The 13,408-nt window shown below is 42.2% G+C and overlaps 1 protein-coding gene across 1 annotated transcript in view; it reads right to left on the reverse strand.

Annotated features, from left to right (window-relative positions):
• Positions 1 to 7,063: 7,063 nt before the first annotated feature.
• LOC145435014 (uncharacterized) overlaps positions 7,064 to 13,408 on the reverse strand; it is a 281,315-nt gene continuing 274,970 nt past the window's right edge. The window contains exons 23-27 of the mRNA XM_080312272.1: positions 13,173 to 13,305; positions 12,952 to 13,112; positions 10,392 to 10,566; positions 7,752 to 7,890; positions 7,064 to 7,354 (exon numbers count right to left, since the gene is read on the reverse strand). Coding sequence (XP_080168398.1) covers positions 7,772 to 7,890; positions 10,392 to 10,566; positions 12,952 to 13,112; positions 13,173 to 13,305 — 588 coding nt within the window. The 3' untranslated portion in view covers positions 7,064 to 7,354; positions 7,752 to 7,771. The remainder of the gene's footprint in view (positions 7,355 to 7,751; positions 7,891 to 10,391; positions 10,567 to 12,951; positions 13,113 to 13,172; positions 13,306 to 13,408) is intronic.

Consider the following 13,408-nt stretch of genomic DNA (forward strand, 5'->3'; position numbering starts at 1 on the left):
AGTGAGGTTGCTCATGTGTCGGAGTCAACATCAGTTATGAACTGAGCAGCGGTTCAGACCACGCTGACGAGGTTCGGCAGGAAGTTGGCAGTCGTGGTATCCGGACACTTCGGGGCTCCTCTTGTCGTTCTGGCAAAGGCCATAGGAATGAACAACGTGAAGTTATTGTGTCGGATTCAATATCAGGTATGTCGGTCTTTCAGAGGTCACAAAATTTTCGAACGCGATCAAGGCATGCCGAGTGAAAGTATTGCTTGCCGGGAATTTATACTGGCTCATAGGTTAAAGCGAGTTAAAGGTATCCAATTACGGTACTGGGGCTAGATACGATCACTGATTTTTTAAATATACAGTTAGCTAGAAAATATCTAGCCTTTCCAAATTGCGTTAGTGTTAGAAATATAGCTACACAGGTGTTTGTGAATTATATTGGAATTAGAATGAATTCGCGAAAACTTGCAAATTGACTCGCGTTAAGCTCATATCAGAACAGTGGTTCTCGACCTTTTTGACCTCGCGGCAAACTTTGAAAATGAAAAATCGTTCGCGAGTTATCGTGTTCTTACTATGCTACTTTCATCAATTGTACGAAAAAAATCGAACGAAAATTCGCCACCGTACTAGTACCAAACGAATATTTCGTTAATTCGTTAGAAAAATTCACTAAACACAAACTTTGCTGACCATAGAAATCACGCGACGGGCTTCTTCAGGGGGTAAGCGCTCAGAAGTTTGATTTATCACGCTATGGGTGCGCAAGACAGTTTTGGAGGGGGCTAAAGAAGTGCTGTTACTGCCCTCCCTCTTACCAATTATCTCTATTTCAGTCCTTACAAAACGAGGTTGGGGGGGGGGGCTGGAGCACGATAAATTTTGAAAGGGGCGCTGGAGAAAATGGTTGAGAACTACTGCTTCAGACTACCCAAGGATGAGAAAGATTTCATGTAAGCAGTCCATGAAAATATGCTACATTACTTCCACCGCTACGAATTGCATGACAATATAGGCTTAGTCAAGAAATCGCTGCTGCTTGCTGACCAAGACTTCGGAAGGTTCAGTGAATGCGTAGGTAGTGGCTTGTGGTCGGTAAAAGAAAACTGTGAAAGGGCGTCCCTCCACGAAATATTGGAAATGCCTGATGCGCTATGTTGCGAAAAAAGTTCTCGGTCGAATGCATTGTCATCAGGCCCATTTACATGACGGTTTAAGTCAGTTTCGAAGCCGACTTGTCGATCCGACTCTCTTGTATTCGATGAAGAGAGAAAGGCAAACTGCTGCTCGAGCTCGAGCCTCAAGCTGTCGTGTAATGTGGTCTACGATCGGCTTGAGTCTTCGGCCATCGGCTTCCCGTGATTTGCGTACGAAGACGCTGGTTTTTGCCGCGCGGGATCTTGGCATCGTAATTCATGTTTTTCATCTGTTGTTGAGAAATTGGGCAAACATGGCAAGGAAAGGTTACCTTGTATGTGCTCGTTTGTTTACGATGGAATGCATGTAATAATACACCAGTACCGGTGTAGCAACAGTGCTCTGTTATGACAGTTTTATTAGCGATTCCATGTGTGTTCTTTGATAGTTGGCTTCGATCTGTAGTAGCCTAGTTGCTGTCATCAGTTACATAAAATGGCAAACAAGGTATAACGTTACATCTGTATTTCTACTTCTCAGACTACAGTTCGGAAGATATGTGGATTGTACCGGTATATACAATTCGACTACGACATGCATATGCACAGTGAACCGATTGAAGAAACGGCTGTGCAGTGTGCTACATCGATACGGGAATACATGAACGATTGCTGCATTTCGTACATACTGTTCCGCTGGCGAAAATGATGCGAGGCGCGCGTGTGATGGAATGAAACTGGTGTCTCTCCCAGGAGGATGATATGGAGATTTCTGACTCTCCTGGTGATGATGAAGCACAGCGGTGTTGGGATTATTGCTTTGTTTTTAGTTCTGGGTTATAGTGATCTGCTGACAGTTTTTATAGACATTCTTGGTATTGTTTTTATAGACATTCTTGGTATTGTTAACTTCCTATTTGGTATATCATGCCGACAAGATGCTTCAATAAAGTCTCTACAGTAGTTGGTGTATCGTGACTCTTGAGTCACCCGCATACATAAAGTAGTCTGTTACAGAGGAGCAGCCGATCAACTAGAGGCCACATGAGGGTTGCAAGTGGGTCACTTGAGTGGTAATGACGTTATTTTAATCGCATCGACGAGTGATGCCTGAAATATCAAAACAGTCGTTACTCCCGCCTACTCCACGTCCCATCTTCGTTGACGCCGAAAGACCTAGCTGATAACTTGTTGTTTTCCGCTACAATCATGATATGAACAAGATTATTTTCCTCTACAAATATCGATATTACCAGTACCTCATCATTCTCGTTAATTTCGAGGATAAGAAACGTTTCAGAGTACGACCAAACACACATTGCCGTTGTACCTTGCCCACCAGACTTACTACGAATATATATTTGTAAGGGGTAAAGCGGTCGTCCACGATACAGCTTCTACGAATATATATATGTAAGGGGTAAAGCGGTCGTCCACGATACAGCTTCCTGAAGAATCATGTAAACAGGGCCCTTTTACGAGTGAGCTCGGAAATGAGGCGTGACGTCACCAGAGGTGGGTTGGAGTGGGGTGGGGGGTTGAAGTAGCACTGCTGTATCTCAGAAGATTTCTTCTACCGACCGACAAACGAAGTTACGGAAGAACGCTTGAAGACGTATTCGTGATAGTCGCTGTCGCGCCCAGGATACAGCGCTCCTGTGCTTGCGGACACAATAATCAAGTGCAAAAATATCACGTCAGATTCTAAAGTGTGCACGTCGCTTCTAAGGCCAAACTGGAGGAATAGCATGTAACGTGCGTCGGTTGTAGATGAAATATAGTACCCTTTCATGTATGCTGCCGAGTTTCGAATTCTCGGTGCTGGGCGAAGTGTTACACATAAACTCCAAGCCTCTCATTTTAACGGCTAACAACATAATTCCGCAACTGAAAGACAATGTATCGTTGTAGCACGCGAGAAATAGTGTTAACACGAGAAATTCTTGCAATAATAACAACGCCATAGCAACTTGTACGGGCACTGGAGTTACTATACGTCCTACTTGAGGATTTGACCGCCTTTTCCAGGTTTTTGACAATGTCCTGCGAGGACGACTAATTGTCCACCTCGAAAGCTTTCAGGGTTAAGATAGTGGACAGATCCCAAGTGGAAATGGACATGAATGACGCTAAATAGAAAAATTCGTGGTTCGAACGAAAGTCGACCTTACCGGTACTCTAAATTTGCCACGATAATAATTCATTGGGGTTGAGTACATCTTCAATGCCGATAATGCAAGTGTTCTCGCTTCGAACTTACGCGTAAGCTCCATTCTCGCACTCTGCGCCACATTATCGTGCAAGACGGGAAACAATACACGGGCCGGACAATATCATGTCGCGGCCGTACGTTGCCCGTCCCTGACCAATACAAACTTTCGCCTGGCGGTCATTCTAAGCTTCGAATTAAATAACTGAAATTATCCTTTCGTTGTCGACAACTTGAACATCAACTTTTGGTGTAATGAAGTTAGGCGCGGCTATCAACCTAGGCGGGATGATAGGGAAAGCGCGTCGGCAGAACGTCACGCCTAGCACCCTCCCGTCGAGGGAGAACATGTCACGGCAACGGTCTAGCTCAAGAGAAAAATAGGAGTCCGTACTCTTGACGATATTACCGAGGTTCAAGAAAGAATGCGAAGTAGCAAACGGAACTTTTACTAATGTAATTTGTATGTACATTCTTACGAGCAGGCGTTTCATGTTCTGAACAGAAAGCGTAACCGACTTGTATGCGAAATTGACACACGAGAACTGCTGTTTTCGCGACGAAGATAACGGCAATTCCAGCAAGGTACTTCGTGTCGGAAGAATCGGAGTACGCACAACTGTGTGCCGGTCTGAATTCGCCAGAACCGACCTCCTGTGACCCACGAAAAGAATCCACCGCTCAACTCTGCACCCCCGAGAGGCGGATCACCGCCGACGATCAACCGATTTCGGGTAAGTACGCATACGTGTACATTGCAGGGGTCTTCACTCTCCATATGCCATATTTTGGGCAGAACACAGGATTTGATTGCAGATGGCGCAAGGGAAGTCACTTTGTATGTGACTAGCAGATGATAGTATGAAGAAATTGCTTGCTTCATAATAGGAACGGGCGATTGACCAGAAACGGTTCAAAGCGTATGCACGGTAGTACGAAACCGGGAACGGGCGGTTGGCCAGAGACGTCCCAGGTGATTCCTAGTGAGCGACAGACAGAATGGCGATTACACAGAACGTGACACTACCACGGTATAATATAGTTGACTTCATCGAACGTCAATTGCGACACCTCGGTTCAGTACGACAAGATGATAATATGAAGAAGCGATAACGGTGATCCTCATTCTAATCGACTATAACATACGACCTGCAGCCGGCACGTTCACACAAGGAATGTCGTTACAAGTCGAATGCTAGCAGTCGATTGCATAGAACAATGTCGCGCGTAACCAATCAAGTCATCAAGGACGCCGTTGTAACCAACAACGCAGACGTCCAGCAGTTGTTGCTGTGACTTAGCAAGCCAGTCAGGTTAATATGTGTCGCAACGCGCGCGAACATTGGACATTGCTATATGGAATGCCGAGTATATACCGAAAGTACCATATATACCAGTTATTTAGGGTACATCGTCAATTAAGCATATCCGTTTATCTGTCTAAGTTTTCGGTGAGCATAAGGACAGTCATTTTCGGCCAAGGTTTTCTCGGTGCCGATCGTTCCGGCACACTTCTCGGATTCGCATGTTACATAGCCTTAAACTTCATATGTCTTGATGCGTCGTGACACGGTAATGACCGACGCCGAATGCCCATTTGTATGAATCATGCGTAGGCTACTTCTTCGTGGGAAGGATACCCAATAACAAAAATAATATTTGGCAACATTAAATCGCGCGCTATTCGAAAATTATTTGTAAAAGTTGCTTAAATTCTCAAAAAAATCTCTATAATACATACGTTATTTCACGAAATAATTTTTGACCCCCTCCGAGCTCGCCTCGCCCAATTGGGTGGGTTTGAGGTGCGGCAGTTACGGATTACACTATACCCCAAAATCAACCGAAGACCTTATTTGAGAGCGAATAGGGACTCAGCACATTCAAGTGGTGCAATATGAAACTTGCAAAAGCAGAAACTACCGTGGCATTATCATGAAGCAAAACCGACATATAGCAGCATTTATATAAAATAAGACTGTTAATAGCACCTTTAAATGAGATGTAAAACAAAGAGCGACAATTATGTTGGTTTACAATAAGTTGTAGTAATCGCATGTTTAAGAAATGAAGGACTACAATCATACTTATTTTTAAACTTGTTATAAATTTGTAACAGGACGGGTGGCAAACACGTCTCCGTTCAAAATATATACATGACGTAATTGTTTGGTTGTTACGACGTCATATGGATATATGAAAAAGTCAGAAATGGCTTAGAAACAGTCTATTACTCTCCGCCTGTAAAATAGTATGGTCACTGCACAATCTTCAACAGCACTCATCCGCACTGCAATCCTTTCAGCCGCGCATATGCGTACCATCCCACAGGTTAAAAAGCGCTGATATAGATGGTTAAGATAGGGCTACCAAACACCCTCCTTTAGGAGGATTTGCCCTCCTTTTTCAGGTTTTTGAAAATGTCCTTCGAGGACGCCCAAATGTCCTCATTTTTAAGATTTTATCCTCGTTTTTGAGAATTTGGTTAAGAGCACTGCTGTATATATACTATAAGGGGGTTGCCAGATATGTTGAAAATGTGATCGAGCAATGCAAATCCGAGTTACTCACTAGAGCAGGACATACGCAAGATGGAAACCACACAGTAGCTATATCGCTAAACTCACGGATAAAACCTCACGATTTCACAGTCATCGGGAATGTCGCATATTGCAAGTTTAACATTTGAAGTTTATGGCATATACTCGCTGCGAAACGTCGTATTCGACGAATAAGTAATATATGGTTTCGCTAAGTAATTTATATCTTGGTCATGCGTTAAGCATTATTCATGTCACATATCGGTTACTAAATCAACCTTCACCGCAATTCGAAGGTAATCAAATAAATAGGGACGGGTATGCTTTTAAAATAAGGTCCGGAGATCAAATTGAACAGCTTCAACAGTAATGTCATCAGTCATGCAACTTTAATCGGCAAGATTTTATGTAGGCTTATAGCGTTGTTTGTCACACTTAGCCTACCCCTAAATCACGTTAGTCGCACACAGTGAACGAAGAATGGAACTTCGTCACAGCTGAGCGCCAAAACGAAACCATGGCAATTAATTCAGATTTATTTATGAATTTGGCCCCAGACAGTTCGATCAAAGGTATTGATCGCTATAATTTTTACGGATCGATACATAACTCAATTGTATGTTGGTTGACCTTACGTATCTCCCACGAGCATAAGTGATCGTGTGATTTCGCTCCACTCGTTATACGCGTGTTATACGAGAGGAATCTGATCGATAGCCAGGAGTAATCATTTTAGGATTACAGTGACAATGTGGGTACATTACCGCTTTAACACCGCATTCATACAATTCAACTAATATAGTTCCATGACTCTTTTCGTTCAAACACGTGATGTCTCAGTGCGAAGTGATACCAACTAGAAGAGTCTCAAGTAAAAGATCCCTGCTTGACGCTCACCATCAATTGGTACATACGAAAATAAAATGATGATATCGTCGATAGCTCATGGGCGCCGTCAATCCACTGGAGTCCTTCTAACGACATGATAGTGCAATAGTAAAACTCTAGGTTCGTACGACAATAAGCGACCCGACCAAGCGATCACAACATCGACGGCGGAAATTTAAAACCTTGTAAAAGAGAGAGTGACATTAAACGCTGATGCATCACCCACCACGATGTCGCACTCTGACCCTCACGACACTAACCTAATTTGACGCACTGCAACACATCAAGCTTATATAAAATGAAATATCACGAAGAAAAATGGAATATAATATCATGAAGAGAATTGATAATACAACAATGAAAATGAATGCTACATGCGGTGGTATGGACAACGTTATGAATGAAGCTGCCATATTTATATAGACCACCAATTTTCTCATTTACTGGAAACAATGCATTTTTGATATATATACAATGCAGATAAATATGGCCACTACTCTCGGAATCACGATAACACCATAGACAAAAGAATACTGAAAAATGGCATTGGTGTTAACTGCACATTGTTAGGATTGTCGAGGTATTCCATTCTGAAAAAATAAAAACAACAAATCAATATACATTCAGGTGGTCTAAAGCGATTTTATATCAAGTGTGACGGATAACAAGTAACCTTTCGTACTACTTATAGATAATTGTGGAAGAGCGAAGGTACAGACCTTCAATATGCAATTGACATATTCATATTACGATAACCCCGGATATTTTAGGCTCAACAGTTTATTCAATTCTTTACTATAGTCGCTGACGATCACGACGAAAATATTTGGGTTTATTGCTATATGAATATATTATTCAATCGGGAATTTTGAAAGGCAATGTGTAGTTTGATTGATCAGTAGTGGAACTGGAAAGAAGTAGTAACAAAGTACAATGTGGGTGTATCAACGCATATACTCCAATTCAGTGTCGGATTACTCGACTCACGTTTTTGGAATGGCCTGGAGTTAGTTCTTATCGTCGGTTGTAGAAAGTCCGGTAGACACCACCGATAAATCAGTCTTCGGCGGAGCAAACAGCTTCTTGTATTCGCCCGTTCTGATCACCGTCATGTAGAAGATCATGACTCCCTGTGCATAAGAATCCATTACACGCCTCTTCGTTGCGCAAATCAAAGAAAATAGTACCCTAGACATAATTTTATAGTATGTTTGAAATTTTATAGTATGTTTCTTCAATCAGACCTTTACAGTTTGCGAAATGCCTGATAAAAGTAGCAGTAAAAACTTCCATGAAAACTCGAAAAAAAAAATTGCCAAAAGTTGCAATAGAAAATTCCTTCGAACAGCTTTTAAAACATTATAGGGCCTACTACATGAATTCTGAGTTTTCAGGAAGCTGCCAAAAGCTGTGAAAAAGCAGCAGAAGTTTCAAAAACTTGCCCTATTTAATAATTAGGCCCGAGGTTCCCAACCTAGGGATTATCCTCTGGGGTCGCGAGGACGTAAATTAAATACTAATGACTAAATAATGCCAATTAAGAATGCCTCCGATGTCTCATTTCTGAAAATTTTAATTCATTTTTTAAAATGGAAAACAAATCGACCCCTGACGAATGTCAGGTAAAGAAGGTATATCAGATCAGCCGAAGTCTCATTTTAAAGCGCCATCTACTGTAACGTAAGGTTAGTGTCTCGCCATCATTATAAAGATTAAAGTGTCGGGAGCATAGAGATCAATAAGACGGTAATTTTCTGTTCCGAGAAGTAGTTAACAGTATGATAAATACACACACGCTCGGCCGAATACCTTATAGATCGATATCCGTATTTCGCTAGAAGCAGAATTTCACGTAGCAGTACTTGACTACTTCGACTGGAAATAAATACAAATCGTTCAAAAAGACCTCTGTAGACGTTGCCATGGTCTTGACTGACGAAGCTCGACGAGTTGATATTGCCAATTGCTATTACTGTGCACAATGGTTGCCTGGGGCTACCAAATCAGAAGAGTTAGTTGACCAAGACAGCCGATTTCGTTATTTTTGCTGTAACATTTGGTGAGTCGACTAGAAAAAGGTCAGTACTTTCGTTCGACTACCCCGACTTACACACTTTTTACCTAAAGGTGTTGACTGAAAAAAAGAAGGTCGTCACTATCGATCGAACCACGAATTCCCGCTCGAACGTCCGTCTTTGCTATTTAGCGTGACTTATGCCAATTTTCACTCTAATCTGTCCATTATCTTAGACGTAAAAGCTGTAAAGGAGGACGAATTGCCAAAAAGGAGAACATTTAGGCGTCCTCGGAGGACATTTTTCAAAACCTGAAAAAGGAGGACAAATCCTCCTAAAGGAGGACGTATGGTAACCCTATGGTTGTCAGCTTTCCACATAGGCCATATGTGAAAATTTGGGCGAAGGTGCTGACCATTTTCTAGTCGTCAACACACCAAATTGATAGGAGGAATCGCGACAATACTAGGGGGTTAAGAACCCCTGACTTGGGCTCAATGTACTATTCTTGGGTAGTATGTGAACTCCTCATGTTAGCCCAGCCCGACTTGCCAAAATCTAATCCAATATCCTCAAATGTTACTACAAAGTGTCGTTTTACTTACAGAGGTTCTCAAGATTTTCACAAACCTAGTTTCTTTCTGCCAGCACTACTATACTTAATTGTGAGAACCATATACAACAGGGGCGGCAACTTCTCCAGTCGGCGGGCCGAAATAGGAAAATTAAGTACTTGGCGGGCCGGATTGATGAATCGGTACATTATTCGCCCATTTATTCACATATACGAGGAATATATCGTATTTAATGAATGTATTTTAACGACAGCAATGTCACTTCAGTGACATTTCTCGCCGACAATGGCGAAGACAATTTGGATTTGAGAATAACATTGTCATACAGGCGCCGCCATGTCTGCTTGTCTCTGATCAATCAACACACGGTGCAATCCCTAAATAAGATTTCAAGGCGTTCGATAAGCCCAGTAACCCTAATTTACCAAGATATCAATTCTTCAGGGTTGAGTAGGTGACGAGATAGCGTCGTTATTCAACTGTGTGGCCTAATTAATCTCGATATTGAATTCATGCGGCCCGCGTCCTCTACGAAATTTGAAAAGTGGCCTGCGACCCGTTTTGAGTCGGCGACCCCTGACATAAGCGGTGCCTTGCAAAAGCCTAGAAGTGTGCCGTGCTACATATCGACGGTTACGGAATCTAAAATAAGAAACATCAGCCTGGTGTAAATGACCATTGTAGTCGACAAAAATCATGATTACCGCATTCGAGAGTGCATCGTAAATGCCGATAATGCAAGTCTTCTCGCTTCGACAAACTTACGCGTACGCTCCACTCTCGCAACGCTGCGCAAGTGCGCATACACGTATTTAATAACATACAGGCACTAAAATTTGATGCAGTAAGCAAGTAGTGGGGCATCTCAGCAGACTGGGGCCGCGGGCCACATTATCATGTAAGACGGAAAAATGTCCGCGGGCCGGACATAATTCATTCGCGAGCCGGATCCGGCCCGCGGGCCGTATGTTGCCCGCCCCTGATATACAATATACAATTATGACTTATTCCGCAACTATACTTCACAATACTAATACTCGCCTGAAACGAGTTCGTGATAGTGAACAGCCAGCTCATCGCATTTAAAAAGGTCGTGTCCTCCGATACCAGCATAAGGTAGCCGACGACCCAAGACAGGCCCATGGTTGTCGCCAGACAGATAGACGTAACGACGTTCTGCTTTATGCTTCTCTTGCTTTTCGTTGATTGCATCTGCGCAAAGAAACGTTCAAAGTTCATTTCACCATCACAGCGGAGGTGGTCATAGCAAAAAGTGTTGCCAGTAAAAAAATTAGTGGAAGTTTAAAGTAAATTTGAACTCCTTTACAAGCAGGGCTGTGGAGTCGGCAAATTTACCACCGACTCTGACTCCAGACATTTTCAAGTTACCGACTCCAACTCTGAATCCCGAGTCTTCAAACTTACCGACTCCGTCTATTTTCCTCACGGAACTCCGACTCCAACAGTACTACAAACCTTGAAAATCAGACGACGTATTTACTCTTTCACAGCATCATTGTGTATTTCCAAAAAATACACCAATTTGTGACTGTGTCGGTAATTTGGCGCTGGCCCCGATTTAATTGCAATTTATTCCTTCATGCAACTGAATTTCTATTTGCAAATTATGTCCAATTTTATCAATATCGTTAATAATAAGAGTTAGTGTTGAAACATTTATTTTATATATTAATAGTAATTTTAAGAGACATTTGAAAGCACTTGTTCTCATATTAAGGATTTAAATATTATTAGTGATTTTGAGAGACCTTTGAAAGCACTTGTGCTCATATTAAAGAAGTAGGAGTCATGAGCATTTTCATAAACTCCCACGCCGACTCCAGTCAGTTTATTTTTCACGATTCCTACTCTAAGGAGTGCTAACAATTTTGTGAAGTCCGACTCCAGTAAGGAAAATATGAGCGAACCTCCGACTCCAACTCCACGACTCGGACTTCACGGCCCTGTTTACAAGTCGGAGAGGCGCCTTAACAAGATATCCCAAAGTTGCTTCAACTGGACCAGAGGTCTCAAACACGCTGCCCGCGAGATCGCTTTGTGCGGCTCGCGTCGTCATTTTAGATTTTGAAGTATCCGACAATATTCAACTTGCACTTATATTTGTTTAGATTTGAGAACTTGAAATTCGCTTTAAAACTACTCCTAAAACATGAAACCATTCATCACATTTCTCTACCACATCACTTTCAGAAGTTACCATTCGGGGGAAGATCAGCTATTACGTCACATTACCTGTTTATAATGGTAAAACATGATCCGTTGATGGTTCGTGACTGAAATTTGTGATTTGGACTTGGGCGGAACCTTATGTAGAATTACTCGGACTCGGACTGAATGGGTGATATGAAAAATTAAAAACGAATCGACTTAAGTCTGGTGAAACTTTACAGAGACTGACTGTGACTCAGAACGCCGTGACTTAGTACAACCACGGACCATTATCACACTGTTATGTGGAATAATAATATATCAAAAGGTCGTAGCTTGCGTTGCGTAGCGTATCTAGCTATCTGATCAGGTCAGAATGACAATGGTAACCATTGACATTCTGTTGACCCTTGATCCTGCGTCTTATTGGGACTGTTTATCCATGTTATTGTCGCCAATTAAAGGTGGCGAGTGATGTAGTGGTGCGCTCCCCCGCTGCAACAATAATGGATTGCTCGGCTATTTGACTGTTTAATTGCTATAGCACATTAATCCTTATATTCAAGTTGATAAATTCCTATATTCTAAGGTTAATCTAACTTCTGTGCATGCACCCCTGTGATGCATTTGTATGCTAGCATGGCGTCTATAACTAAATATTTTGACAGTCTATGCCAAGTACAACAAAAATTTCATTCAAATATTTAAAAATGTGATTTTTTCGTGCCAGGTTTGAATTCACAATAGTATAAATCACATTTTCAAGATGCTTGTGGAATACCAGTAGGCCTAGTCTGCAAGGTCCCGTTAAATAAGGCCTACTTTGAAATACATTTGATACTCCTGTTATTGGCGCTGCGGCCCGCGGAGCCATCAAAAACCAGGATATTGGCCAGGGTTGTAACCAAGTCACAAGGTTCCGAGTCACAGGCCAATCTCTCTTTTAAAGTTTTGACTCGAGTCAAGTCGAGTCCTTTTCAATTCACCACCGAGTCAAGTCCGAGTCCAAGTCATGGAGTAGGGTGTCAATTCCCATTCATAGTGTTTTGACTCGAGTCAGAGTCCAAGTCATTGTGTTGACTGATCAGTTTCGATTTTATGTCATGTGAAACCCACTTTTTACAACTTAGCTCGGCGATATCGAATGCTTGGCATTCATAATATACTATAATTTTCCACACTTTTAGCAGTTTCTGGTAGCATTCTCAAGTACCAGCACTGGTTGACCAAATATTAACAGTTTGATAACTTTACTATTCCTCGAAATCACATACTATTCCTCGAAATCACAGCGAAATGCCTGTCTTGGTAGACCCAGTCTCGAGTCATATGACTTGGTTCGAGTTATGCGCAAAATAGAAAGATGGCTCGTCGTAACTAACACAAAATCATTGATAACGTTACAACTAGCGAGTGTCGCCTTGTCACCAGTTCAATTTTGCAAGTAATCTTCGGTATGACGATGCAATAACCCACAACGTTAAACAACAGCAGCAATGCCACAGGCAGTAAAAATCCAAAATACAGAGAATAGTGTCGAAGCCAGCAAAAATCACCCGACCTATAGGACGAATTCAGCGTCGCGTTTCCTAAAATCGACAACGAAATATTGAATAACCCGCTAGAGGTTGCTGTCTGCAAAGTCATACCTGTGACTGTGACGTTGCGATCAATGTGCCCAAGCGTTATGCCTGCGTCTAGCACGACTATCGCTACCGGCGCTCCGTAGCCAAAGCATGCGGCATACAGGATCTTGAACATTCTACCGTAGGACGTCATGACCTGAAAGAGCGGTATGAGTTTGTGAGTACATTGCAACGGGCTCTGACTTACCATGTCTAGTCTAGCATCTGGAATGAACTATCACAAGATATCCGTGAATTGC

Source organism: Botryllus schlosseri, chromosome 3 (assembly GCF_051294905.1).
Source record: "Botryllus schlosseri isolate E-star chromosome 3, Bs_hap1, whole genome shotgun sequence".
NCBI lineage: Eukaryota > Metazoa > Chordata > Ascidiacea > Stolidobranchia > Styelidae > Botryllus > Botryllus schlosseri.